At 39.8% G+C, this 26,464-nt stretch overlaps 1 protein-coding gene across 3 annotated transcripts in view; it reads left to right on the top strand.

The window, feature by feature from the left end:
- IPO8 (importin 8) overlaps nucleotides 1–26,464 on the top strand; it is a 49,625-nt gene that overhangs the window by 16,633 nt on the left and 6,528 nt on the right. Inside the window, exons 7-24 of one of the 3 annotated variants that reach the window (XR_015728852.1) lie at nucleotides 72–166; nucleotides 474–558; nucleotides 1,321–1,455; nucleotides 4,111–4,210; nucleotides 5,961–6,037; nucleotides 6,810–6,926; nucleotides 8,028–8,117; nucleotides 8,965–9,130; nucleotides 10,289–10,449; nucleotides 12,206–12,331; nucleotides 12,636–12,702; nucleotides 14,231–14,356; nucleotides 15,842–15,939; nucleotides 18,324–18,419; nucleotides 20,736–20,956; nucleotides 23,214–23,419; nucleotides 24,855–25,079; nucleotides 25,830–26,161. Coding sequence is in view for 2 of the 3 variants with exons in the window: in XM_034403609.2 (XP_034259500.1) it covers nucleotides 72–166; nucleotides 474–558; nucleotides 1,321–1,455; nucleotides 4,111–4,210; nucleotides 5,961–6,037; nucleotides 6,810–6,926; nucleotides 8,028–8,117; nucleotides 8,965–9,130; nucleotides 10,289–10,449; nucleotides 12,206–12,331; nucleotides 12,636–12,702; nucleotides 14,231–14,356; nucleotides 15,842–15,939; nucleotides 18,324–18,419; nucleotides 20,736–20,956; nucleotides 23,214–23,419; nucleotides 24,855–25,079; nucleotides 26,045–26,161 (2,308 nt within the window). In the remaining variant the exon portion in view is untranslated. The remainder of the gene's footprint in view (nucleotides 1–71; nucleotides 167–473; nucleotides 559–1,320; nucleotides 1,456–4,110; nucleotides 4,211–5,960; nucleotides 6,038–6,809; nucleotides 6,927–8,027; nucleotides 8,118–8,964; nucleotides 9,131–10,288; nucleotides 10,450–12,205; nucleotides 12,332–12,635; nucleotides 12,703–14,230; nucleotides 14,357–15,841; nucleotides 15,940–18,323; nucleotides 18,420–20,735; nucleotides 20,957–23,213; nucleotides 23,420–24,854; nucleotides 25,080–25,829; nucleotides 26,162–26,464) is intronic. The other 2 variants (XM_034403609.2, XM_034403610.2) reach the window with 2 other exon arrangements.

Raw genomic sequence — 26,464 nt, 5'->3', positions numbered from 1 at the left:
TGTAGATTCTTCTTATCATGCTCCATTAATGTTAACTGCATTGATGGCTGATAGTTCTTTCTTTTGGTTAGGAAACTCTGCAGGTTGATGAAGATGATCGGCCAGAATTGGTGTGGTGGAAATGTAAGAAGTGGGCTTTTCGGATTGTTGCTCGTCTTTTTGAAAGGTTATTATGCTAATAACAAAGAATGACATTACTAAATCCTGTTTTGGCATGTTTATAATGTTTCCAAATCGTAAATGTTTAAAAAAAATTGGCCCAAGTTCAAGTATCAGCAAATCTGCAAAAGAATTGCTCTATCGGCTATAAAAATGTGGCAATTTTAATGGAATTTGTGCGTTCCTTTTGCCATAAAGATTGCCTTTAATTGCATGAGTGAAAATTAATGGGAAGCTTAATGATAATGAGGTATACATTAGTATCTTTGTATAAAGTAATATATTTACGTTCTTTTGCATTTACATTTTTAAAGGTATGGTAGTCCTGGAAATGTAACAAAAGAATATTATGAATTTTCTGTATTCTTCTTGAAAACCTATGCTGCGGGAATCCAGCAGGTAAAGGCTTGTCTTATTTAGTGAAATAACATGGCAATATTGTAGCAAACATTTTAACTTGCTCTTTGGTAGCATACACTGAAGACATTGTGAGGTAAAAGAGTAATGATTACACCACTTGGATAAACCCTGGATAAGAGGGTATGGAAGATGATTGATCATATCCTGAAAAACTGTTTATAAGTTGTTATGGATAATAAGGTGGCTTGTGTTCTCTTAGTCAAAACAACCTAAATTTTAGTATTTACAACCCATTAAAAGGCCTTAATTTTACTGACACTTCACTTAATCAGAAAGTTTTATTGCGGGAAGCAGTGTTTGTAGCTCTCATCTCTGAGATATCAGTAAGTTGACTGTTCGGAGGTCAACTGATTTGGCCCACAGTTTCCAGCTGATTAATGAATAGGCTAAATATTATTACAGGAATCTTCTTTAAAGGATTTCATTTTCATCATTTTCATTCAGGAAATTGTTAATGGATCAATACCCTCCTTAGGAGTCTAGGAAAGTCCAGGATACATTTTCTATGGAAATGTGATTGCCAGCTTTTTCTTTTTTAAGTCAGAACATTCTCCATCGTATCAACCTGTTAGCTAAAATTAAAACATCATCTAGATTCTAGGATGTGAGAAATATATTAGCTTTTCTCTTTTGCTTAAAACGATAGTGCAGATTTTTTTCCCCAGTACTTCAAACATGATGGCTCAATGTTGAGTTCTGATTGTATATAATTATGTCACAATGCCTTCAACTTTCCTTTAGGTACTCCTAAAAATCTTGGATCAATACAGGCAGAAAGACTATGTAGCTCCACGTGTCCTTCAACAAACATTAAACTATCTGAACCAGGGAGTCCATCACTGTATAACCTGGAAGCAGATGAAACCCCATATGCAGGTCAGTATAAGAGTAGCAATTTGTGTCTGTGGGTAAACTCTGAAAACATGAGTTAGAACTTGTATGATAATTTTGAAATTGAGGTAACAATTGAGCGAGTTATAACTGTAACGGCAACACAGCTGCAGGAACAAAGATAGCATATTTTCCCCAACAATCTGGGTCCTTATTTTACCTCAAAAGGATGGAAGGCTGAGTCAACCTTGAGCCGGTCAGGATCGAACTCTTGGCAGTAGGCCATACTGCATTCTAACCATGGCATCACCGCGGCTCGGATAATTAATTCATTACACAGTTGTTTCATTTGCTTGTATTTCTATCTTACACAGTGCCTGTAAGGTCTATTTCCAGATATTGCATCCAATGTAAGGCTGTTACCAAGTGAACCTTTTCTTTTGCCATTTATCTCCCCACGTCATTATGTAAAAGGTGTGATATGATTCACTGCAGTGCAAAGTCCCACAAACAGTACAAATTGTGCTAGAACTATTATTGCAGTTTCAGTAACAATGTGCCAAGGCGGGCAGTCAACTTGACTTTAGCGTTCCAAATCCGTTTCTAAATGGGTAGAGAATAGCACACCCTTGTATGAAGGATCTATTGTAAAAGGAAAGATGGAGTGGGATGTAACGATCACCGTCATCTCCCCAGTGTTAAAACTCCTCCATCCAATATAAAGATTCATCTGAAGTCCTAAAGTACTAATTACTGAATCCTGAGATTTTATCAAGTGGAATTATAGAGCATAAGGTGGGCCTACAATCGCAGGAATAGAAGCAGTTGCTTTAAGGAGATGCAGAGAGAGGCTCCACAGTAGGTTTTGTGCAGCTCCAGAGTGCTGCATGGCCTTAATATTTTCATTTTTATGTTGTCTCTTTCCTAAAATCCTTTACAGATGATATTTCTATGCATACATAATTTTAGAAATATTTCGAGGAAAGTGTTATATTTGGCTTGGTAAACATTGCCAGTGATTCTCTTCAAGTTTCAATTCATAACTGCAAAATGAGAATAAACAATGAATTACGCATTTGCAATATAATCTTTAAAGCATAAAAGGTCTTTTTGGGCTTACTGTGAATAATGAGATTACTATTCTATTTTTTTTATTAGTAGTGATATGTCTTAAATTAGCTTTTTTCTTCTTCCTCTCTGTTAAGAGTTCTCCAACAAGAATGATAATCCTTAGATTTCTTTCTGGTGAATAAGAGATTCTATTGTACCTCATTCAATATAGTTTTTTTTTTCTCCCTCAAGGACCCTATCATGTACCTGGGCAAAATTGAAGGCTGCATAACATGCATTTTGTTTTCCCATAATATGACACAAAGAGTTTGATGCAGCTCATCTCTCAGATCTTTGGCTTGGGCCTAACTCTTTTGGGAATGAACAAATGTAACCGTGATCAATCTGAGTGAACAAGTAGCCTTTAATTATATCTCAGCTGGAGAGAAAATAATTGATGCGAGAGTTAGTTTAGCACTAGCAGTAGCACTTAGACTTATATACCACTTCATGGTGCTTTGTAGCCCTTCTCTAAGCCATTTACAGAATCAGCTTATTGCCCCCAACAATCTGAGTCCTCATTTTACTGACCTCAGAAGAATGGAACTCTGAGTAAGCTGGAATACAAACAAACAAAATGTGGATAAATAAAATAAAAATAAATAAAGTTTATTGTCATTGTACGTGTATACACAGTATACCCATACAACGAAATTCACATAACATCCAGAGACCAGGTCCAACACACATGATAATCCCCAGACACACCCCCACCCACCAAAAATTCCCCACCCCTAAAACCATCCAAGCATCCACACAACAGACCAAGTAATGCTGTCCAACAGCTCACTGATGGTGGCCCTTTAGTTCATTGTTGAGTGCAATTATAGCTCGGATAAAAACTATTCAGAAAATGTGTGGTCCGAGTTTTAATTGTTCTGTATCTTCTGCCAGAAGGCAACAGTCCAAAAAGATTGTAAGCAGGATGGGGAAGAGTCTCTGAGAATGTTATGCAACTTCCTCAAACAGCGAGATTCGAAGATATCGTCCAGGGCTGGTAGCTGGAGTCCGATGATATTCTGGGCAGTTTTAATGATTCTCTGTAGAGCATTTTTGTCCGCTACAGAGCTGCTCCCATATCATGCAAGAATGCTGTATGTCAGGACACTCTCAATGGTGCTGCGATAGTAGGACAGAAGTGGATGCTGAGATAGATTTATCTTCCTGAGCATTCTCAGGAAGTACAGCCTCTTCTGTGCCTTAATGCTTAATGCTTAAGCAAAGCAACTCTGAACCGGGGAATATATTCCTGGCTTTAAGAGGATCTCCACAGGATATATTGTATATTGCAGCTTTATGAAGAAGGTTTTTTTTAGAATGATCAACTATATGCTTATTAACTATTAAGATACAGTAAATGATCATCAGTTTGTTGTAGTGGCTAAGATACTGGGCTAGAAATCAGGAGGTCATGATCATCCTCCCTTAAGCATGGAAGCTGTCTAGGTGACTTTTGGCCGCTGGCTGTCTCTTGACTCAACCCACCGCATAAGAGTTCTAGCTATGGAGAAAAGAGAATAGATCAAAAATGAAGGTTGGATAGCAAACATATTCAACTACATTTGATTTCCTCTTTGCTTTTCTTATTAGACTTTGTGTGAAGACGTCATCTTTTCTCTGATGTGTTATAAAGATGAGGATGAAGAACTCTGGCAGGAGGACCCATATGAATACATCCGCATTAAATTTGGTAATTTTTATTTGTCAGTTGTCACTGGTATCTGCTCCTGGAAAATCCCTGGTGATGATGCACATTGCTATGCATCTAGATCAGCCAACATTTGGGGGGGGGGGGTTGTATGTACAAATCCGGAGGGCGTATTATACTGTCCTGCAGAATGCCTGTATATCTGATTGCTTACGCAGTCCACCCCACTCCTAAGCTCCTGTTTTCCATAACCCTTGTGAACTATGGTGGTAGAGAAAAGTCTGTAAAAAGTGGGAACAGAAGTTGAGAGAAGCAAAATAAAGATGTAGTAAAAAGATAAGATATTGTTGTGACCTAGGCCCAAGTAGGTATTATCAGACGCAATCAGTTCTAAACAGACTTTATTAGAAAAGCTGAGAATTAACTCATTCTCAGCGTAGTCCAAACTAATTCAAAACAAATTCTTCATAACACAATTCTTCAGCCTTATCACCAACCTTGGTCTACTTTGGCAACCTGCCAAAGGCTTTTCTTGGCAAAAGTTCAGAAGCAGACGCCGCTGACAAGAAATAAATGCAGCAAGACAAGAAACAAATCTATCAACGTTGTTTTCTGACAAAGAGCCCAAGAACCGTTGCTGGTCTTTTAAGCCTTATGGGAGGGGCCAATCATCTCTTGGCCCTACTCCCGAGTCGTCCTTTTTGCTTTAGCTGCTCTTGCCTTCTGGCAGCTCTTCTCATGCATGCACTAGGAACAGGCTCCTCCTGTTCCTCTGCCTCTCTGCTGTCAGCCTCTGGAGGCTCCGGAGTCCGCACATCACTCCCAGATGGCCCTGGCCCCATCTCTGCCTCCGACACAGAGTCCTCATCCGGGCCTTCCCTAGCCTCCAGGACTGGCCCATGTTCTTCCTCAGCCTCCTCACTGTCCGAATCCACTGCCAGCTCCACAGGCTGCCGGTGGACCACAACAGACATTGGTTGTGAGCAATTCATCTCCAATAATGATTACTATATTATAATGATAAACTTGTTTGTTTCAGTTGAAGATTATGCCATGGACAGGTGATGAAAAATGAGATAGTAAAGTATTTGGTTGATGTGTAGAAAAATGGCTTTGGCAGTGCAGCCAATGCTGCTCAGCATTTAGACTTCTTTTATGAAGTTCAAGGTAATCTACTAAAAGCTTGAAGAGAATCAAACTTTATTGTGGTTAATTGATTCCAAGGTATCTTATTTAAAATCAGATTTCTTGAACAACAGTTCAAGAACTATTTTCTGTTAATAACACACCGTTTGCACATGGCTATTTTCTCACTTCATTCCAATATTGAATATAAAAATGTAGGTGTTCGTCATTATACTAAGAATTAATTGATTTATTGAGGGGGGGGGTAGAAGAAAGTCTTATTTTTCAATGATGGAAAGACCAACTCCGGATTTACCATTTTATACTATTGATATATATATATATTTGTTTCTGTTTATGAATTGGCTGTTTATTGAGACGGGGGAAAAACTGATCAATGTTTATTCTGTGCAATTAATGATAGGTTTAAAAATGTAATGGAGATTCTTGGCCTTTTAAAACTCTTTTGATTTTCTGTTTTTTGTTCTTTATATTTCTCTTGTTGATTTTTCTTTTTATCCCCTTTACTTTCTTTTCTTAAATACTAAAGAAAAAAAAGAGCATCCAGAAAAACCAGTTACTAGCTTGTCCATGTTTTGTCACATTTATAATGATTTGTTAAATTGTCAACGGTTGTGTAGTAACATCCTTTTTCATATTTTTCAAGATGTATTTGACGATTATGCATCCCCTACAACAGCAGCCCAGATTCTTCTGTGCACTGCGGCAAAAAAACGAAAAGAGGTACGTCTCATAATTTTGTCAAAATATGATGGCTTTTTAAATGGTCAAATAGTAGTAGTCTGTCTGTTCTTTAACAGCAGTTGTTGATTTATATTCATATCCTTCCAGTTGTAGAAAAAAAAGTATTAAATACATATTTATCTTTAGGACCTCCGAGCTTAAGTATATAGCTTGTACCATTCCTACAATTGGAATGCTACCTTTGTATGTAACTAAATTATTTTTAGGTAAGGAATAGGATTGGCTTAAGATCTACTAGGATTTTTTTATTTTTGTGTTGATAGCAGAGTACAGGCTCACATTCCTTTGCCATCAGATCCGGCAGGTCTTTTTGACATCCAAGGACAGCTTTATTAGTTCCTTCTTTTAATTTATTAAGATAGTATAACTGGGAAAATACATGGAGTATTTTGTACACCCACAGAAGACAGTGGAGTTTTTTCTCCACTCCAATATTGAGATATTAATAGATTTCCCTTGGACTCCGCTAAATTTTCTTGACTGTTTTGTTTAAATATAAAAAACACATCTAAGACAACTGTCAATTTATTTGACCCCAAGGCAATTCTAGAATTTATAATTTTTTATTCTGGAAAAAGTACCTAGCTTTCAGAATTTCAGGCTATAAATTAAAATATATATTGTTCAATGTGTTTTACTGAAACAATCATCTACAGTAGTTTAAACTGATCTTAATGTTAGTGACTTTCCTAATGAATTTGCTTGAGGTTTCATTTCTTTACTTTTTTTTGTGTATGTGCTGTTTGTTTAGGTGTTACCAAAAATGATGGCATTTTGTTATCAGATTCTCACTGAGCCCAACATTGACCCTAGAAAGAAAGACGGGGCATTGTATGTAATTGGATCACTAGCAGATATTTTGCTGAAGGTAAAACAATGATGTTTCGTGAAATGGTCTTATCTCTAGAGATTTGTGATACTTCAAAATAAAAGCCTTATGAAAGAGCCCAGCTGCATAAAGGTGTCCTTGATTAAAAAGTTTCCAGAAGTGATTCTGTAGCTGTCAGGCTGGGCAAGAACTGAGCCAGGACTTAACCAAAAAAAAAAAAAAATGCTTTAGTGATGCTTTGTAGCCTCTGTAAAAATTGCAGGTTGAATTTGTCCACTGGCTGAATGCATTCTGCTCCCTGCTACAAAATTGAGTTCATTTCTCAATTCCCCAACCTCCTGCCAGAGGAATTAGTGCTGATAGTGAATGTCCATGTCTGTACCTTGACATTTTAAAGTGCTTCTTATATATTTAGTTCATGATCTGCATGGCATGTGCTGAAGCCATGCAACATTGGAAATCTCCTCAAGCTAATTCTCGTATTAGGAATTGAGCTTTGGGTTATGCTGTGATTGCATACCCTTGTAGAATTCTTAATAATTGGTCATGGCAAAGCCACATCCTTTACAAGTACTCATTCCATGTAGGCTTCTGTCCATCTATTCTATTTAAGAGCCACGGTGGCACAGTGGTTAGAATGCAGTACTGCAAGCTAATTCTGCTGACTGCCAGCAGCCTGGAATTTGGCAGTTCGAATCTCACCAGGCTCAAGGTTGACTCAGCCTTCCATTCTTCTGAGTGGGTAAAATGAGGACCCAGATTGTTGGGGGCAATGTGCAGACTCTGTAAACTACTTAGGGCTGTAAAAACACTATGAAGCGGTATATAAGTCTAAGTGCTATTGCTAGTCAATCAGTTAGATTACTCCTGTTCAGGCTCACATGGCTGGGCTCATTGCAGTAAGAAACATTGTCACTGCATTTTGTTAGACAACCCAAGTAGTGTGATATTTTAAGTCCTTTTATTTGAGTAGTTTCAATTTTACATTTTGGCGTCTATCTTTTTCTTTTGCTGATATCAGGATGTTTTCTAAAAATTAATTTAAAGCCGGTGTAACTGTTTAAGAATTACGTGAGAATTATTATATGTAAAAATGGGGACAAAGGCGCTTCTTTTTCTGTTAATTATTACCCCTATTAGAAAAGCGTGTTCAAGGATCAGATGGAATTGATGCTGCAGAATCATGTCTTTCCGTTATTCATGTCAAATCTTGGATATTTAAGAGCAAGAGTAAGTGAATAGAACATGTGCCTTTTTTCATGATGGTTTGGGCTTACCTGCTTGTGCCTGGGGATAAATAGGTGTTTGTAAAGAGAGCTAATAATGTGTTTAGTAGAATACACATTCATCTTACTCAGTCTCATGCTGAAACTGTAAAGCTTGATTGGAAGGCCGGCATATCAAGGTTGACTCAGCCTTCCATCCTTCCGAGGTGGGTAAAATGAGGACCCGGATTGTTGGGGGCAAAATGCTGACTCTGTAAACTGCTTAGAGAAGGCTGTAAAGCAGTATATAAGTCTAAGTGCTATTGATAAGTGCTATATTGGGACAGAAATTACTACTCTCTTTAACATAATTATTGAGAAGCAGAACTCTGTGTAAGCTTTTGTAAGATTGGGACAAAGATTATTCTATATTTATACATTTTAATAGGCTGATTCCCAGAATGCCACACGAGATGGCATCTTGGTTGCTGTTTCATATATCATCCTATTTTATGCGGTTGTAGTTATTTTATTTGTTGTTATCTAGAAGAATGTAATAGGTAACTCCAGTCCTTCATTTCTATCCGTCTCCCATATTTCCTCTAAATTACATACAGTATAGAAGGTGAAGGATAGTATTGTGTATAGAAAAGCCTTGAGCACAAAGAAAGATTTCTTTGAATCTCAGTATCTGGTTTCAGTGCTGCTTTATTATGAATTCTTTTGGGGTGGGTGGACGATTGTGTTGTGGAGAGGACTGCCTTGAAAACGATAAAATATAATGAACTCGGAACTGTTAACACGCAAATGATTTCTCTATAAGAGTATCTGGTCTTGAATAGCATCTGATTTCCTTTTTTCTTCTGCCGCAGTCCTGTTGGACCCTTCGTTCATTCAGCACCTTAAAATTTCACAATGAGCTCAATCTAAAGAATGCCGTTGAACTAATAAAAAAGAGCTTGATTGAAGACAAAGAAATGCCTGTCAAAATGGAAGCTGCCATTGCACTTCAGTCCTTGATAAGCCATCAGGAACAAGGTTTGATTTTCACTTTTCTTGGTTGCCCACTGTAGTTCCTCTTCATGGACTTTTTTTGTGTCCCATCTTTTTTGTTTCTTTTCCTACCATCATCGTATGCAATGAATCTCACTTTTAATGTTCTGTTGCTTATCTCTGTTCATTTTTCCTTCCTTCCTTCCTTCCTTCCTTCCTTCCTTCCTTCCTTCCTTCCTTCCTTACATACATACATACATACATACATACATACATACATACATACCCTTCTTCTTATCAAATACCTTTCTTAGTTTATGGATTATCCTGTTTCTTGTTTTTTCCCCAATATACTTAAAAATTAATATTAAACTATTTTGGCTTCTATTTTTACTCTGCCTTTTGTCACAGTTTTTGTCTAACTGGATATATATTTAGATGTGGTTGGAGACAGGGATTGCTGCAAAGAAAGATATTAGTTTCAAGATGTTTTAAAAATAATAATTGCATTTATATCAGAGTAAGTCTTCCTGGTGACTTTATAAATTTATGAATTTAGGGGTTTTGGTCAACAGTACGGAAGTGATTTGCATCTCTTTCTTATAGGATGATATTTTAAGATTCCAAATCTAGCATTCCCCGTCAATGCAATTTTTGTGTGAGAAAGAAGCAGATAGACAGGTAGAAATGCAGAACATTGTTACCAAAGACAAAAGAAGGATACCAAGTGCAATTAAGAGCTCACTCAGACAAGCAGATATTTGTCTCGTAATCCATTTTAGTCCTCGACTTACAACAATTCATTTAGTGACCGTTCAAAGTTGCAACGGCGGTGGGGGAAAAAAGTGACTTATGACCGTTGCAGCATCCCCATGGTCACATGATCAAAATTCAGATGCTTGACAATTGATTCATATTTATGACAGTCACATCATCCTGGGGCCATGTGCTCCCCTTTTGCGACCTTCTGACAAGCAAAAGTCAACGGGGAAGCTAGATTCATTTAACAACCGTGTTACTAACTTAAAGGCTGCAGTGACTCGCAGCCAAGAAAAGTTGTAAAAAGCTCGCTTAACAAATGTCTCAGTTAACAACAGGAATGTTGGGGCTCAATTGTGGCCGTGAGTCCAGGACTTCCTGTATCTATTTTAATTCCCCCCCCCCCCCGTGTTATGTTTGAATGTATGTTTGGTTTCTTTTTAGCAAAGGAATACATTAAGCCCTACATCAGGCCTGTCATGCAGGAGCTGCTGCTTGTAGTTCGAGAGACTCAGAACGATGATCTTACCAATGTAATTCAGAAGCTGATTTGTGAATACAGCCAAGAAGTAGCCACAATTGCTGTGGAAATGACGCAGCATCTGGTAAGTGAGGGCGGGGATTCCTTTTTGGATGAAGGCTACTGAGAAAACGTGTTTTAGTCCCTTTCTACAAACGTAATTTTTACAAAGGGAGGTGTACCAGCCATCCTGAAATGATCCCATTATCACTTTAGATCAGGGGTGGTATGAACTTACCTTTGCTACCAGTTCGCAAATGCGAGCACACGCGCCACCTCCAGCATGCACAGGGTGTTTGCACATGCGCAGAGCTTCAAAAAGGGGACATGATGACATCCGGGCGGATGGGCGGAGCCTCCCGCAGCCGCTGCTACCAGTTTGCCCGAACTGGATAGAACCGGCTAAATACCACCACTGCTTTAGATTACTGAAGATTAGTCTAGACTTAATTTTCTTGTTGGGAGGAAAATAATGTCATTCATTTGTAGTGGGGAAAAAAACAAACATATTAAACCTGCCCCCTGTCCCTGAAGACTTGAGAATGAGAGTGAAGTGAGGCTTCTTCAATTAAGTTCCAGACAATATTTTATCTGTACTCTGGCTTGACAGTGTCAGCCTTCCCAGGTAATCCAAGCAACCAGATGAGCTAATCCTACTTTATTGTAAGGCTACATTAACAGAATCTTATGCAAGTCTAAAAGCAGAAATCTCCTGCTGTTTCCTTCACACCCTGATAAGTTAGACAGAATCTTTTCTGAGTTTCCTTTTCTGCCCCTTCTGCAGCTGCAGACTCCCCCACCTTATCTGATCATTTCCTATCTCTTTCCTCCCTCCCTTTCCCAAGGTCATTCCCACACACCACTATAAAAAGTTAGCAGTTAGATTCTACACAGGCAGATAAACCTTTTGCAGTTTGAACATAATAAAAGAACATTGTTCTTGGGCTTAAAGGGGCCAGCTCAGTTCAGGAATATTTTCAGAACACTGCAAATGCACTGTAATCAGCACTGCCTTTATTTCCCTTTTGGAATATCCTTTTTGAATGTTAATATTTTCCGTACTAATTTTGAAAAGGGTTAAACAAATGTCTGTGAAATTTCTCTAACACCTCATCTGGATTCTCCTCTTTTCCTCATTTGACTCTTTAGCCACAGAGTTGTTTTTCAGACAGTTTAATTCCATACATCCTAAATCTCTCTCTTACACAAATCCCTTAGTCCATGGGTGTCAAACTCGATTGCGTCATGGATCAGATTGTGACATTTTTTTGCCTTTGCGGACCCGGGGTGGGCATGGCCTGTGCGTGATGTATCCGGCCCGCGGGCCACCAGTTTGACAGGCCTACCTTAGTCAATATTCCCTAATCTGAATTTTTATCCAGAATAGCAATAGTGCCAAAATATGCATAGGTTCCCTTCTTTTCTCCTTCTATTTTAAAGTGTTGCACTGTAAGCTTAATGCAACAGAAAGCAATGCAAAATGACACCAACATGAATGACCTGCTAGTGCAGGGATCTCCAACCTTGGCAACTTTAAGCCTGGAGGACTTCAAGTCTAAGAATTCCCGAGCCAGCTTTGGCTGAAATTCTTTCAGCTTTACTGGCTGGGTAATTCTTGGAGCTGAAGTCCTCCAGGCTTAAGGTTGGAGACCCCTGTGCTAGTGGACTGCAAGAGCACCACATTTATGCAAAAGTAACAAACAAGTCCGTGTTGTTTCACTTGGGGGGAGGGGGAGGAAGCAAATCTCTAATTATTCAAAAAACTCAAAATGCAAATTTGAAGTTGACGCAAGGATTTTGTGATTTATGATGTCAGATTTTTCTGCATTTAATTTCTTTAGGCAGAGATTTTTGTTAAAGTTCTGCAGAGTGAAGAGTATGAAGAAATGGAGGATAAAACTGTTATGGCCATGGGGATCCTGCATACAATTGACACGATCCTAACTGTCGTGCAGGATCACAAGGAGGTGAATCTTCTCAACGCTTTGAAAACTGAATTCAAGAGTTTTTGCAATAAGATGCGATACAGAAATTCTTTCAGTAAATGAAGGAAACAGGGCATGCCAGGAGATGGCACCATAGACTTAACAAATGTATGAGACATTTGCATGCAATTTTCACCTAGTAATAATGTAAAATATTTTAAATATGGAGGGCTTTTTGCTTGATTCTTTACTTTAGGAAAACTCTTTGCTTTAGAATAGTTGCTTATTTAAGAAAAAAATGTCTTTTTTCTTTACTTTACTTAAGTGGCTTCTTTCTTTTCTTCAGATAACTCAACAACTGGAGAGCATTTGCCTGCAAATCATTGGTCTTGTCTTGCAGAAGCATGTAATAGGTACATTGAAAAGCCATCCGGACAATATTTGCTTTCTTATTTAATGTGGCAGAGAGTTAAGTCATTCTCTACCCTGCTGTAACAATACAGCTTCCTGTCCATTCCCCACCCCCCATCTAGATTAGACTTAAGCCAAAGTTACTATGAAGTTACCGTATATCATTTATTCACTATTAGAGTGCAGCATGTTCTATAGCCAATTCATTTCTGGCTGGAGAAAAGGGCGGGAAAATAGAACCAAAGATAAGAATGTGAAACTTGACAAATGGGACTTCAGTTCAAATTACATTGGACTTGCAATCTTCTTCAGAACAGAACAGAATAACAGAGTTGGAAGGCACCTTGAAGGCCTTCTAGTCTAACCCCCTGCTTAAGCAGGAAATCCTATAGCATTTCAAACAACTGGCTGTCCAGGCTCTTCTTAAAAACCTCCAATGATGGAGCACCCACAACTTCTGAAGGCAAATCATTCCACTGATTAATTGTTCTAAGTCAGGACATTTCTCCTTAATTCTAGGTTGCTTCTCTCCTTGATTTGTTTCCATCCATTTTTTTCTTGTCCTGCCCCTATGGTGCTTTGGAGAATAGGTTGACCCCTTCTTCTTTGTGGCAGCCACTCAAATATTGGAACACTGCTCATTGATTTTAGATAAGATGTTATCTTATCTGTGAAAGAATATCATTAAATATAATTCCTGTAGGAAAAAAGTTGAGAATAATTGTTGAAGTAGCAGGTTTAGAGGGAAGCGACATCACCCTTTGTCAATGGCCTATTCCTAAAGTTGACTGCTTATATTTAAAATTCTTCTCTAGAATCTGGATGGCCTTTGGGTATTTCTACAATAGTGGGGACATATTGCTTGGTTTCTCCCATCTCTTCCCTGTTATATCACTGATAGTAGAATCCCATGATAAATATCCATGAGTAGCAGAGGTGTCCATTCATGGTCACTTCTCCCACCATGTTTGCAGGTTCTCCTAATCTGTTCCAGCGGAGATTCAGTCCTCCAGGGTGGTTTTTAGGATTTAAGTGCTGCAGTTGGAAGGAAAATTAGTTTAAGTTTAAATAAACTTACCTCAGAACTAGCTGTCTCTCAAAAGTTTTCCTTATTGCAGTCTAAGTCATTCCTATCTTCTTTCCAAAAATATTGAGATATGCTTTAATTAGAAATAAACATACATATAATATTAGGCACATTAGTAAACGGAAATTAAACCTGTAGGCATTATTTATTCCATGTTCAAGGAAATTTAGAGGCATATTGTGTAGTCATAGGGAATTTTGTTTAGTCCCACTAAAGTATCCTTATTGGTATCTAGCAAATGCAATATTTTAATTCCAGGCTTAAGACTGTACAATTCCAATAAATGTGGTGCTAGCCTCCAAGCAGACCTGGGAAATGTATTGTCAGTATACGAAGATCTTTTCTAATTCACTTAAATTAGCTTTTAATAGGCTAGGTGGCATTTGCAGGCATATATATATATCTCTTATGTCTGTTTGCTTGCTTGCCCCTTTCCCTTTCAGAGTTCTACGAAGAAATTCTTTCTCTGGCATACAGCTTGACATGCCATCTTATTTCACCCCAAATGTGGCACCTCCTGGGTGTCTTATATGAAGTGTTTCAACAGGATTGCTTTGAGTACTTTGCAGGTAATAAGCTTTGCCGTTTGCTCGAAAAGAGCACCGATCAATAGCAGGAATAAATTGAATGTAGAAGAATGTTGGCTAGCAGTGGTTTGGGAAGTTGTGAGTTTCCGTTGTCACTTTGTCTTAGTGGAAGCACATTGATTTGTTCCCCCAGTGCTATAAATTCAGGATTAGATTTGCTTAAGTATCCAATGTAGAGTTGTGTGCCTTTAAAATGCCGAAGTCGAACAAATTTGTGTATTGGGGTCAGATTTTGCTGGCTGTGGGGAAGATCAGGAACGTATTCAGGTTTTGCCTGCTGAGCTATTCAAAACGTATTCAATGAATCATCTGACTTTTAAGAGTTATCCCATTTTGCTTTATGTCATTTATAAGACTGGAAACCAGAGGTAAAATTTTATTTATTTTATTTTATTTTATTCATATTTATATGCCGCCCTTCTCCCGAAGGACTCAGGGCGGCTCACAACAATAAAAACAACCAAACAATAAGTTAATGCTAAAATAATCCAATTAAAATCCCCAACAGTTAAACTAAAAACTCCCAGCAGATCAGGAGATTTGCTGAAAAAGCCATGTCTTCAGGCCACTGCGGAAAGAGCGGAGGTCGGGGGCCGTCCGAAATCCAGCAGGTTCTGGAAAACCGGTAGCGGAAAATTTGAGTAGTTCGGAAGAACTAGCAAATACCACCTCTGGCTGGCCCCAGAGTGGGGTGGGAATGGAGATTTTGCAATATCCTTCCCTCACTGGGAGGATTAGAATGAAGACATATCCCCCACCCCCCGTTATCTATGCCCACTGTTGACCCAATGTTGTCCCTTTCTTAAAATAAGTTTTCTAGCAACAGCTACACACTGATATAAAAATGAAAGTTTAGCCCAGAATAAATAATTCAATCTGTATTAGCTACGTTCATTTTTCCTTTATTTGCTTTATATTATTTGATACATTGTAATGAAGAGAATGGGAAGTTTGTATTGGGATTTTGAGCCTCCGCTGCGGTACAAAGGTTATCTGGAGTCTTTGTGAGCATGATGTGGGATCATGTCTTGTACACTTTTCTGAAATTCTTAGGAGGGCCTGAATAAATCCAATAAATCTTTTTACAATACATTGACAGGTCATGACTTGGTGTATCTGCTAAATATAGAATTTTAAAGAATTTACAAATGAATGAATTTAGTGAGTGATTATAAAACAAAGCAAGGATAATTCTGTAGGGTAAATCGGGGTGAAATCTACTTACCTTCCCTACCGGTTCGGAAGTGCATGCACAGAGGGTAAAAAACGGGTTACTTCCTGGTTAAAACCAGGAAGTAATGACGACTGAGTGGGTGGGCGGAGCCTTGCACTGCCGTTGCTACCAGTTCTCCAAACCATCTGCCGCCATCGCTACCAGTCAGCCGAACCTGTCCGAACTGGTAGCATTTCACCCCTGGGGTAAATTAATTTATATCATTCTCAGGATGAACTTTTCTCTCCTTCTAGATATGATGCCCCTATTGCACAACTACGTCACTGTTGATACTGATATTTTATTGTCAAATTCCAAAAATTTGGAGATAATTTATACTATGTGTAAAAAGGTAAGTTTTCGAAGTTGCTCATACTTTGATCAACCTGCTGTCTATGGTGAATGTGAGAACGTGAATGAAAAGTATGGTGCCCATTAAAAATAGACATGCTTAGCTTTACTTTCATAATAATTTAATGTTTAATGTTACATTATTCAGACCTCCAGTCTGTAGTACATATGGTTTATTGATTAAGGTGTTTGGTTTAGGGTAAGAAGACTTACATTTAAGACTTATTCATGATAGAACACAAGTGTAATATAATGTAGTTATGTAAAGGCCAGAACAGACAGAAACAAATAAAAGACGTCTCCAGTTAAATTTCCAAATTTTATAACTAAGAGCTCATGCCTGCCCTTGTTTTCTGCTGACAATATGCATCATTGTTCGTGTAATGATTTAGAAGTGGGTATTTTTTAAAACAGGATTTTTCTGAAAACTGTAGGTTAGTGATGCTTAACCTTTTTGGTGCTGACTGCCCAAAGCGCGCACACGAATGTACTCGCACATGCCCGAACCAAAATGTAATGCAAGCGCCACCCGCGCATGTGCTATCCCATGCATACGCCCTGCCCCCCCCCAGTGCATGTGCCCCCCTCACACACCGTTTTGGCTTCCAGGCTGGTGCAGGAGGCTTTCCATGCCCAAAATGGGGTGCGGGGGGGGTCACCCCATTTTGGGCCTGGAAAGCCTCCTACACCAACCTGAAAGCCAAATGGGGCATGGGGGGCGCCGCCTGAGGCCCCCCCCGCACCACATTTTGGGCCTGGAAGGCCTCCTGAACCAACCTCCACCGCATGTGCCTCACACCCCGTGCAAGCGCGCCCCCTGCAAGCACCCCACTCCTGCGCATGCACAGCAGAGACCCGAAGACCAGCTGGCCGGTGAGAGGCGTGCACGCATGCGTGGTGGAGCTGGACTGGGGCAACGGCTAGCATGCCCACAGGGAGGGCTCTGCGTGCCACCTGTGGCACATGTGCCATAGGTTCGCCATCACGGCTGGAGGGGAATCTCTTCCACTTGAAGGAACCCTTTCCAGCTCTTTATTTTCTTTCCTTTTGCCATATAGTGCATTCATATCGTACATTCGCAAGAATATTTTTGTCATTTTTGTTTTCACAACCCTATGGGGTTTTTTTTTTCTCCTGCTTTTGACTAATATGAGTTCTCTTCTTGAATGCTCACTCTTGCTTCCTGCTGAGGAAAATATGGGTTATCTTCCTCCTGCAAAAGGCTCTGCCTTGATTTGTTACATTTGAATCACGAGAGGCTCTGCCTGCTATTTATGCTGCTTGTAGCTCATGGAGGTCTGTGCAGCGTAGATTGCTCTGTATGGGGATTGATGTTTTTGACTCACGAGTTTTGGATTAAATGGACTTTTGCTCTATTGAGCTTCTATAAATCTGAGAAACCAGACCTGAGAACAGAATGAAAAATGTGGCTTCGCTTGCTTCACTTCATTCATCGATTCCTGTGGAATCTTTTATTTTTAAACAGTTCTTATAAAGAGATCTGATCTGATTTGGAAAATGCTGGTCCTAGTTGAAAAAAAAAAAATCATTTATTGTTTACAATAGAATCAATTTTGATTAGTTATTAGTCGCTTATTATTTACCGTGGACATTTTTAAATGGCTAATGGAGGTCTTTGTTAACTATTTTGTAAACTGCTGTGTATCTATGGGGATTTGGCAATATTCAAGATGAATAAGTAAAAGTAGTATAAATAAATAAATAAAATGTTGGAATATAATAAGTACACCCATTATGGAAATACCTTGAAATCACCAATTCTCAGTGTTCTAATCCTGATTCGACATTAAGGCAAAACAAGTGTCTGGTCCCTTGGAGATTTGTCACATTCAAATATACTAGACAACAATTCTCTTCATTAAGGCCGAATGCTTGGACAGGACAACTGTATGTCTTATTTTAGTATAACATAAAAATTCCTTGAAATTCAACTTCACTCATGTTGACTTCGTGTTTTCTTGAAACAATATGGAAAGAGTTTTTTTATTGCCTGATCAGAAATAACCTTGCCTAGTTTTCAAAACCAGTCACATAATTGGCACTTCTGTGTTTGAATGCTATTTTTTTTTCTATCTAGTGATTTCAGGTGTCAGGAAACTCATTCATATGTCTGATTATTCAGAAAAAGTGTCAAATGTTGTTGTTAGTTGCGAAGTCGTGTCCGACCCATTGCGACCCCATGGATAACGTTCCCCCAGGACTTCCTGTCCTCTACCATCCTCTGTCAAATATTACACGAATTCAATGAAACATTTTTTTTAAGCGTTACGTTGCAGCATTTTTTTATCACTAAGGAAAAAAAATGTCGATTTTTTTCCCCCAACAAATCTGAAGGGTTAAAATGATCTTTGATTATTTTGACAGGTCCTAACTGGGGATGCAGGGGAAGATGCTGAGTGCCATGCAGCCAAACTCTTAGAGATTATTATACTGCAGTGCAAAGGAAGAGGTATTGATCAGGTAATTATTGATTGGAATTTTTTTTTCTTTGCCTGGATTGTAAGCATCAGCTGGAATTTTGGAGACCTATATGTCTAAGAAAAAGAATTTAGGAGGGGTGAAGCTTGTGCTTTGTAGACACATTTTTTTTTCCTTTTGGGATTGTCTCATATATAGAATTCAGCTTGGTTTGAAAAGGGTTCCTTATTCCTCCTTTCTCACTTGTTTGAGCCATCAGGGAAGTGAGGTTGGTTTAAATTTTTTCTGGCATGCCTTTCCTCAGTCTGAGTTCAATAACAATAGAAAATTTAAACATCACTGCAGTACAAGGATCTGCAGACCGTGGGAAAGATTACTGAAGAGTTCCACAGATGCATGAAAGGCAGCTTTCAGCTGAGTGAAAATAATGTTCCATTTGATCTTAAAACATCTAAGGCCCCAGGACTTCCCAAGTGGAAGGCCTTCACTTCTTGACAATATTTATTAACTAGAGGGCAAAACACAGTGGAACTGTTTCATTACGCCCTTGAAAGTTACGCTAAGCAGAAGCCGTTGAAAACTCCCAAAACATGGCTTAGCTTTGGGCGCTACAGAGGGTGGGAATTCGATAGGCTCTTTTTTTAACCATGCTTGTACCAAAGATGGTAATGGATTCTCTTTCAGGGTCTCTATAGGCAATAGGAGGAGTGTCACTTGTTCTCTTAAACCATTCCTGAAAGAGAATATATAGAGCCGGGATGGCGAACCTATGGCACTCGTGCCAGAGGTGGCACGCAGAGCCCTCTCTGTGGGCACGCGTGCTGTCACCAGCTGCTCTTCTGATTTCCGGTGCACATGTGTGCGCCAGCCAGCTGGTCTTTGCGGGCACTGGAGCACTGGAAAACTGCTTGGAAAATGGCCTGAAAATGGCCCCAAAACAGCCAGAAAACAGGCATGCACATACCAGCCAGCTGATCTTTGGGTTGACGGTGCTCCAGTGTGCATGAAGAGCAGCTGGCTGGCGTACATGCGAGCGCCGGAAACCCGAAGACCAGGTGGCCAGCGCGCGCATGCACTCTGGCCAGCTTGTCTTCAGCTTTCCAGCTCTCCAGCACATGCATGCACGTTCCGGTTTGGGCACTCGGTGCTGAAAAGGTTTGCCATCACTAATACAGAGGAATATATTAAAGAGTGCCTTACTGTTCTTAGATAATCAGCAAGATTGAGAAGATGTTGAAAGTGTGAAGGAGACTCTTTGTGGGACAAATAAGGGAAAGAACTAGTCACCTTGTTAGGGGAAGAACTGAGGATGTCAGAAGTTGGAGGCTTCCTACCCACACCCCTTGCTCTTCATTTGATGAGGAGGGATTTATTTTCTGCGTTCACCCATCAGATGGTGCTCAAGCTTTGAAAATGAAACCCAAATGCTGCTATGAGAGGTTCACAAGAACCTAGAGCTTGCAGTTGTTTTGGGATATAGTGGCTACTAACCTGAATCCACATTATATATAACCAGGATTATATTGTCCAGTACATCTGGACAAAGAACATGAGATTGCTAAATGAGGAGTGCTAGGTTTGGCCTATATTACATGAATGTTAGTTGTATTTTTTTTTAAAAAAAGATGTTAATCAAGGTTGCATAACCAGAAGAGTTTGGTTTGTTCTACCTAGTGCCCCTTTTTTCCCTTTTAAAAGAATTTCCTAACCATGGGGTGGAGCAAAAAAGAGAGTGATACTTCACTTCCTGACCTCTGACAATATTACACAACAGTTCCTGTTGCTTCTGGTATTTCCTGCAATAAATCCCAACAGCGATTATCACAGTGCCTTTAAAAGGGGAGAGAGAGAGAGGAGAAAAAAAGGGGAAAAACAGCTGGGTATTTTTTAGCAAAGAGAATTCTGTAGCCAGTATCCCATCCAGTATTATAAAACATACCGTGTTTCCCCGAAAGTAAGACCCTGTCTTATATTTTTTTGAACCCTGAAATAAGCGCTTGGCCTTATTTTCAGGGAGGTCTTATTATTTTGGGGCGCGTGGAGTAAGATGGGGCCCCTCTTGCTGTCTTACTTGATTTCCAGCTCTGCGTTTAAATATTTTTGGGGAGGGCTTATTTTCGGGGGGGGAGGCTTATTTTAGCACATGCGCTCAAAAGCCCGATTGGGCTTATTATCAGGGGATGTCTTATTTTCAGGGAAACAGGGAATATATCCCTCAAAGTCATTTAAGAAAGTCTGTACTTTGAAAACAGAATTGTAACTGATTTCAACAAGGGGAGGGCTGAATCCTGTTTTGAATAGACTCAATATCTGAAATATTTCCACTTATTTCTCCCCATATCTCTGTTCTCCCCTTAGTGCATCCCCCTGTTTGTAGAAGCTGTGCTTGAGCGCTTAACGCGAGGGGTGAAAACCAGCGAGCTCCGCACCATGTGTCTCCAGGTTGCCATTGCTGCCCTCTACTACAACCCCGAGCTCCTTTTGCACACTTTGGAGAACATCCGGTTTCCTCATAACCCAGAGCCTATCACTGCGCAGTTTATAAACCAGTGGATGAACGATACAGACTGTTTTCTTGGGTAGGTGTGTGTGATATTTTCTTTTTCGACACCATCGGGGTTTTTGGGAGACTGTACTGTGAGAGGAAATGCCAAGATTGTCATGCTTTCCTACCTGCCCTAAGGTATGCTATTGTAGCACGAAATACCACATAGTGACCTTTGGAACAGCATAAAAGAATAGAATTGATATGTTTCTCTTCGGAATAAGATTTTCTCACGAGCCCTACTTCATATGAATAGTTATGATTTTACTTCCTCCTCCCCTCCCCAAGTGGCATTCAGTGCACAAAGCTACAGCTTGAAGTCTTCATTTTGCTTGAATTTAGCTGTGATGTCAAATTCAGAGGGAAAGCACATACATTAACATAATGTAGCTAAATTAAATCAAGATATTTAAAACCATCATGCATTTAATATGGGAGACTTTTGCAGTTGGTTTAATACACACATTTTATAGGGAATTGGATGAATTTCATTAGCTGGGCAATTTGTCATCGGCACTTGTTACTGATTTTATGTGACATTAAATATATGTTTTGTCTTTAAAAAGTAAATTACTTTGTACAAGTAGTCCTCGACTTACAATCACAATTGAGCCCAAAATTTCTGTTGTTGCTTCAATTTAAATCAGAATGTTTTGGCTGATATCTGGTAGTTAAGCAATACTTTGCTGTTTGCAATTTCTGCATATATTCACATATTTAACAAATAATAATTTTAGTTTATGTAAGTATCCATATGTGTGTGTGTGTATAAATAAACAGATAGTCCTCACCTCATGATGGTAATTGGAACTGGACTTTCTGTCACTAAGTGATTCAGTCAAGTAAGATCCCATATCATTGCAATGCTTAGCAATGGAAATTCCACTTCCGGTTGCTGTTATTAAGGTTATTAAGATGACATCGTGTAGTTGCCATGCCAGCTTCCCCGCTGCTTATATGCAGCTTGCAAAGAAGTCTTGATTGTCGATCACATGAACTCAGTGACGCAACTAACATAAGGACGAGGGTTGTGAATACCATTTGTTGAGCACCGTTTGAACCAACACTGAGCAAGCGGTCATTAAATGAGGACCTGAACATATGTGCCCAAATATAGATAGATATAAATATAGATATAATCCACATCTATATATCTATATGTATGAATATATAGTGTGTGCATATACTATATTGCACACACATGCTTCATTTAAGCAACACCAAGAAAAATATAATCAATCAATAAAAAAAGATAACAAATACAGGATAATAAATATTTTCAATCAAAAACTTTTAAAGAAAACAGCAAAAGAGACCCTAATTGAATATGGTAGGTCTCTTTGGAAAAGAGTATTGTGGTAGTGTCATTAAGAGAGCTGTGACCAGGGCCTCATTGTTCTCAATGATATAGCTAAAGCCTAGAATAGAATTTTCCAAGTGGATTTTAAATGACAGGGACATCCATTCAGGATTCTCCCTAAAAGCCTCTATAACAGTGATAGCTAACCTTTTTCTAGTCATGTGCCGAAAGTGCGCGTGCACATGATAGCACACACGTGTGCTGGCACCCATAATGCAATGTGCCCCCCCTGCGTGCATGATCCCCCTCCCACACTCTCCCCCCATGCATACACACATGTCTCCCCCCATGCGCCCTGCCCCCCCTGTGCATCCCAAAAATCAGTTGGCCCGCAGGAGGCGCGCGCGCACGCGCAGTGGAACTGAGCTGAGCGACGACTCGCGTGCCCACAGAAAGGGCTCTGCAAGCCAGCTGCATAGGTTCGCCATCATGGCTCTGTAGCTACCTTCTCAACTGAGTATCCATCAGATGTTTCTGACCTCATGTTTCACAATCCTCCCCTAACTTACAGAAAGCTATTTGTCAAGTTTCATGGTCGTCTCGAATAAAATGCATTTAAAACAAAATCTTTGAAGAAAAAACTCCTATTTATTGAGCACGACATCCTAACATGACTCCAAATGAAGCCAACACTGACTTCCTGACCCCAAACCTTCCCTTTCCGTTCCCCAATTCTCAGCGTCCCATTGGCCCTCTTCCAAATCACTCTCCCCATATCTAGTACTTCGGCTCCCAGGAATGTCCCCCCTCCCATCTCATCTCCTAGGGGACATTATCTTCAGGGAAAATAAGTAGGTGAGAAGTCAAGCGTCCTCTTGCCAGCTGCCCCCTCTTCTCCTTCTTATGTCAGCACTAGAGTAAATGTAGGTTGAAGTACTGACACTATTCTGTTGGGAAGATTAATTCTCACTAGTGAATTGTGTACATTCAGGCTTCATGACAGGAAGATGTGCATCATCGGACTGAGCATCCTTATGGGACTGCCGTCTCGACCCCCTGCAGTAGACGCTGTGGCTGCCCAGATTGTCCCATCTGTTCTCCTCCTATTCCTGGGGCTAAAACAAATGTGCGCCACCCAGCAACATAAAGAACACGAAGAGCATGGGAAAGCCGAAAAGAATGATGCAGAAGATAGTGGTATGAGAAAACAACAGTTTCCTGGCTTTTGTGATCAGCATTTATTAATAGCACGCTACTTATAATTTTATTTCACTTGTGCTTAGCAATAGCAATAGCTGTTAGGCTTATATGCCACTTCGTAATGCTTTGAAGCACTCTCTAAGCAGTTTACAATCTCAGCATATTAATCGGGATCTTCCTTTTACCCACCCCGGAAGGATGGAAGGATGAGTCGACTTTGAGTCAGTCAGGATTGAAAGATTTGAACCAGGGGTGAAATGCTCCCGGTTCGGACTGGATTGCCCGATCCGGTAGCGATGGAGACGGGTGGTTCGGAGAACCGATAGCAAAAATCCCTGCCCTCCCCCCCCCCATGCCCAGCTGGGCCGCACAATCATCAGAGGCTTTTTCTTTTCATTTTTAAAAGCATTTTTTCTATAACCTCTTCGGCTGAAAAAATGCTTTTAAAAGTAAAAAAAAAAGCCTCTGATGATCGTGCGGCTCAGCTGGGATCGTCAAAGGGATCGTCAACTGATGATCCCAGCTGAGTTGCCTGATTGGCAGAGGCTTTTTTTCTTTTAAATGCCTCTGACGATCCAAGCTGAGTTGCCTGATCGGCAGAGGTTTTTAAAAAAAAAAAAGCCTCTGCCAATCAGGCAACTCAGCTGGGATTGTCAGAGCCTTTTGAAAGCATTTTTTTACAACCTCTTCGCCGAAGAGGTTGTAGAAAAAATGGTTTTAAAAGAAAAAAAAATTAGCCACGCCCACCCAGTCACATTACCCCCACCACCAAGCCACGGCCACAGAACCGGTAGTAACAAATTTTAGATTTCACCACTGATTTGAACCCCTGTTAGTGAACAGAGTTTGCCTGCAATACTGCATTCTAACCACTGTACCACGATGGCTCAAGATTGACTTGAAGCTTAGAGGGAAGATATTTGCATTTTCCAAATAGTTTTGAATATTCCCAAGCACTTTCCCCTACAGGAAAATTTTAGATCAAACTAGCCAAGACGTTATTCTCTTAACTGCAACCTTTTTTCTTTTTTCTTTTTAGAACTTTACTCTTACAACACCAGTCCATTACACTCCCTCAGCTGTGAGACAAAAATATTCTCCTTATTTTTAAGGACAAGTGTGTCCCCGTAACTGCATACCTGATATACTCCTCAATCTAGTTTTCTCCAGAAAAAGTTATTTCGAAAGAGTCTGGTGATCCTTTCAGATTGTATTAATCAGAAGTCACTTTTCCCACAAACTAGCCTTCCTCAGTTAAAAAAAAAAACAATCCCATTTTGTTTTCATGATCAACCTTTACCAAGATTGTAATTTAAAGAATGTTTGTTCATAGGGTACTCCCTGGGGGAGTCATTGATTTTGAAACTCTGCTTTTGGTTCCTTGTCTTCTTTGTTCTTGATTTTTTTTTTTAAAAAAAAAACATGTTTTCAGAAGAGATTCCAAGTGATGAAGAGGAAGTGAATGAAGCAAATCAGGACATGCAGGAGAACCATGCCGGGGGTGGTGGTGATACAGGGGATGACGATGATGATGATGACGATGATGAAGACTGGGATGATGAAGCATTAGAAGAAACTGCTTTAGAAGGCTTCAGCACTCCTATCGATCTAGAAGATGGTGTGGATGAATATCAGTTCTTCACACAAGCATTGTTAGGTATAGACGTTTATTAAAGTACTTCTGATTTTTCTAAGATTACTATTATTTTTAGGGTTTGTTTTTTTTAAAAAAAAACCCAGCTGATTTGAAAAACTAATTTTAATTAGTTGTATAACATTAGTTTTATAACCCCTACATCAGGAGTGGAAAACCTGTAGCATTGGCAGGATTATTGAAATAATAATTCAATAATAATTATTGAAATACAAGAACAGTGCTAATTGTATCTGAAGACAGATTGGAGGCCAGCAATATCTAGCAGGGGTGTCAAACTGGCGGCCCGTAGGCTGGATACGTCACACATAGGCCACGCCCACCGCAGCTCTGCAAAGGGGAAAAATGTCGCAAAATGTCACGGGACAGCAATGCGACGCTGCGAGTTTGACACCCGTGATCTAGAGGATTCCAGTGTTTTCTATTTGGGGGCACAAGATTAACCAGTATTCAATACAAACCTCAGTTCATTAAATGCCAATCATCAGCCAGATGTACATAAGTCTATTATATTTAGGGTAATCATAATTAGAAACTCAAGTTCAAATCTTGCTATGAATCTCAGAGGCTGGCTTTGGGTAAATCCTTATCTCCCAGCTAACTTGCTACTTTTATTTGTCCTTCATAATTTGTTTATTTTTATTTTATTTATTACACTTCCCATCTCACTGTCCAAAGCTATAATTAAGTGCTCTGAGAACTTAAGAGCGGCAGCAAGATATAATACTCTTTATAAAGGAATTCATGTTTCAGGAAATAAAGCTGTTGGAAGAACTGAACGGTTAATGGAGATCGATCGCTAAGAATATTAAAACTGTCTGTCTCACACACACAGCAGAAACCTCGGCTCAGTATGCTCACTTTAAAAGTAGGTCTCTCTGTGCTTGAGAAAATGGTGATTTAACGATGTAGACTGGGAATTTGGCAAGTCGCATGTCTCTCGAAAGAAATATATTCTGTGTTTTCAGCTATACAAAGCCGAGATGCTGGCTGGTACCATTTGTTGACTGCACCACTCAGCACTGATCAGAAGACTCAGTTGCAGGAAATCTGTGCATTAGCTGAACTCCGGAGAAACTCTGCAGGTCTGTTGCAAGAACGTTTGCAGAAAGCTTACAATCAAAAGTCTTATCAACAGGAACTCTCAGTTATTGCAGCCCTGTAAAATAATCTAAACCCGTGGTGGCGAACCTATGGCACGCGTACCACAGGTGGCATGCATAGCCATATCGGTGGGCACACGAGCTCAGCTCCGGGGCGCATGTGAGCGCTGGCCAGCTAATTTTCGGGCCTTCTGGGCCCACCAAAAGTAGGGAAACAAGCTGTTTCCTGCCTCCAGAGGGCCTCAGGGGGTGGTGGGGAAGGCCCATTTCTCTCTCTCCCCAGGC

This window comes from Pantherophis guttatus, chromosome 7 (assembly GCF_059756535.1).
Source record: "Pantherophis guttatus breed Tessera chromosome 7, ASM5975653v1, whole genome shotgun sequence".
Classification (NCBI taxonomy): domain Eukaryota; kingdom Metazoa; phylum Chordata; class Lepidosauria; order Squamata; family Colubridae; genus Pantherophis; species Pantherophis guttatus.
Note: the sequence above shows the minus strand (reverse complement) of the source record. Positions and strands in the feature narration are given on the sequence as shown.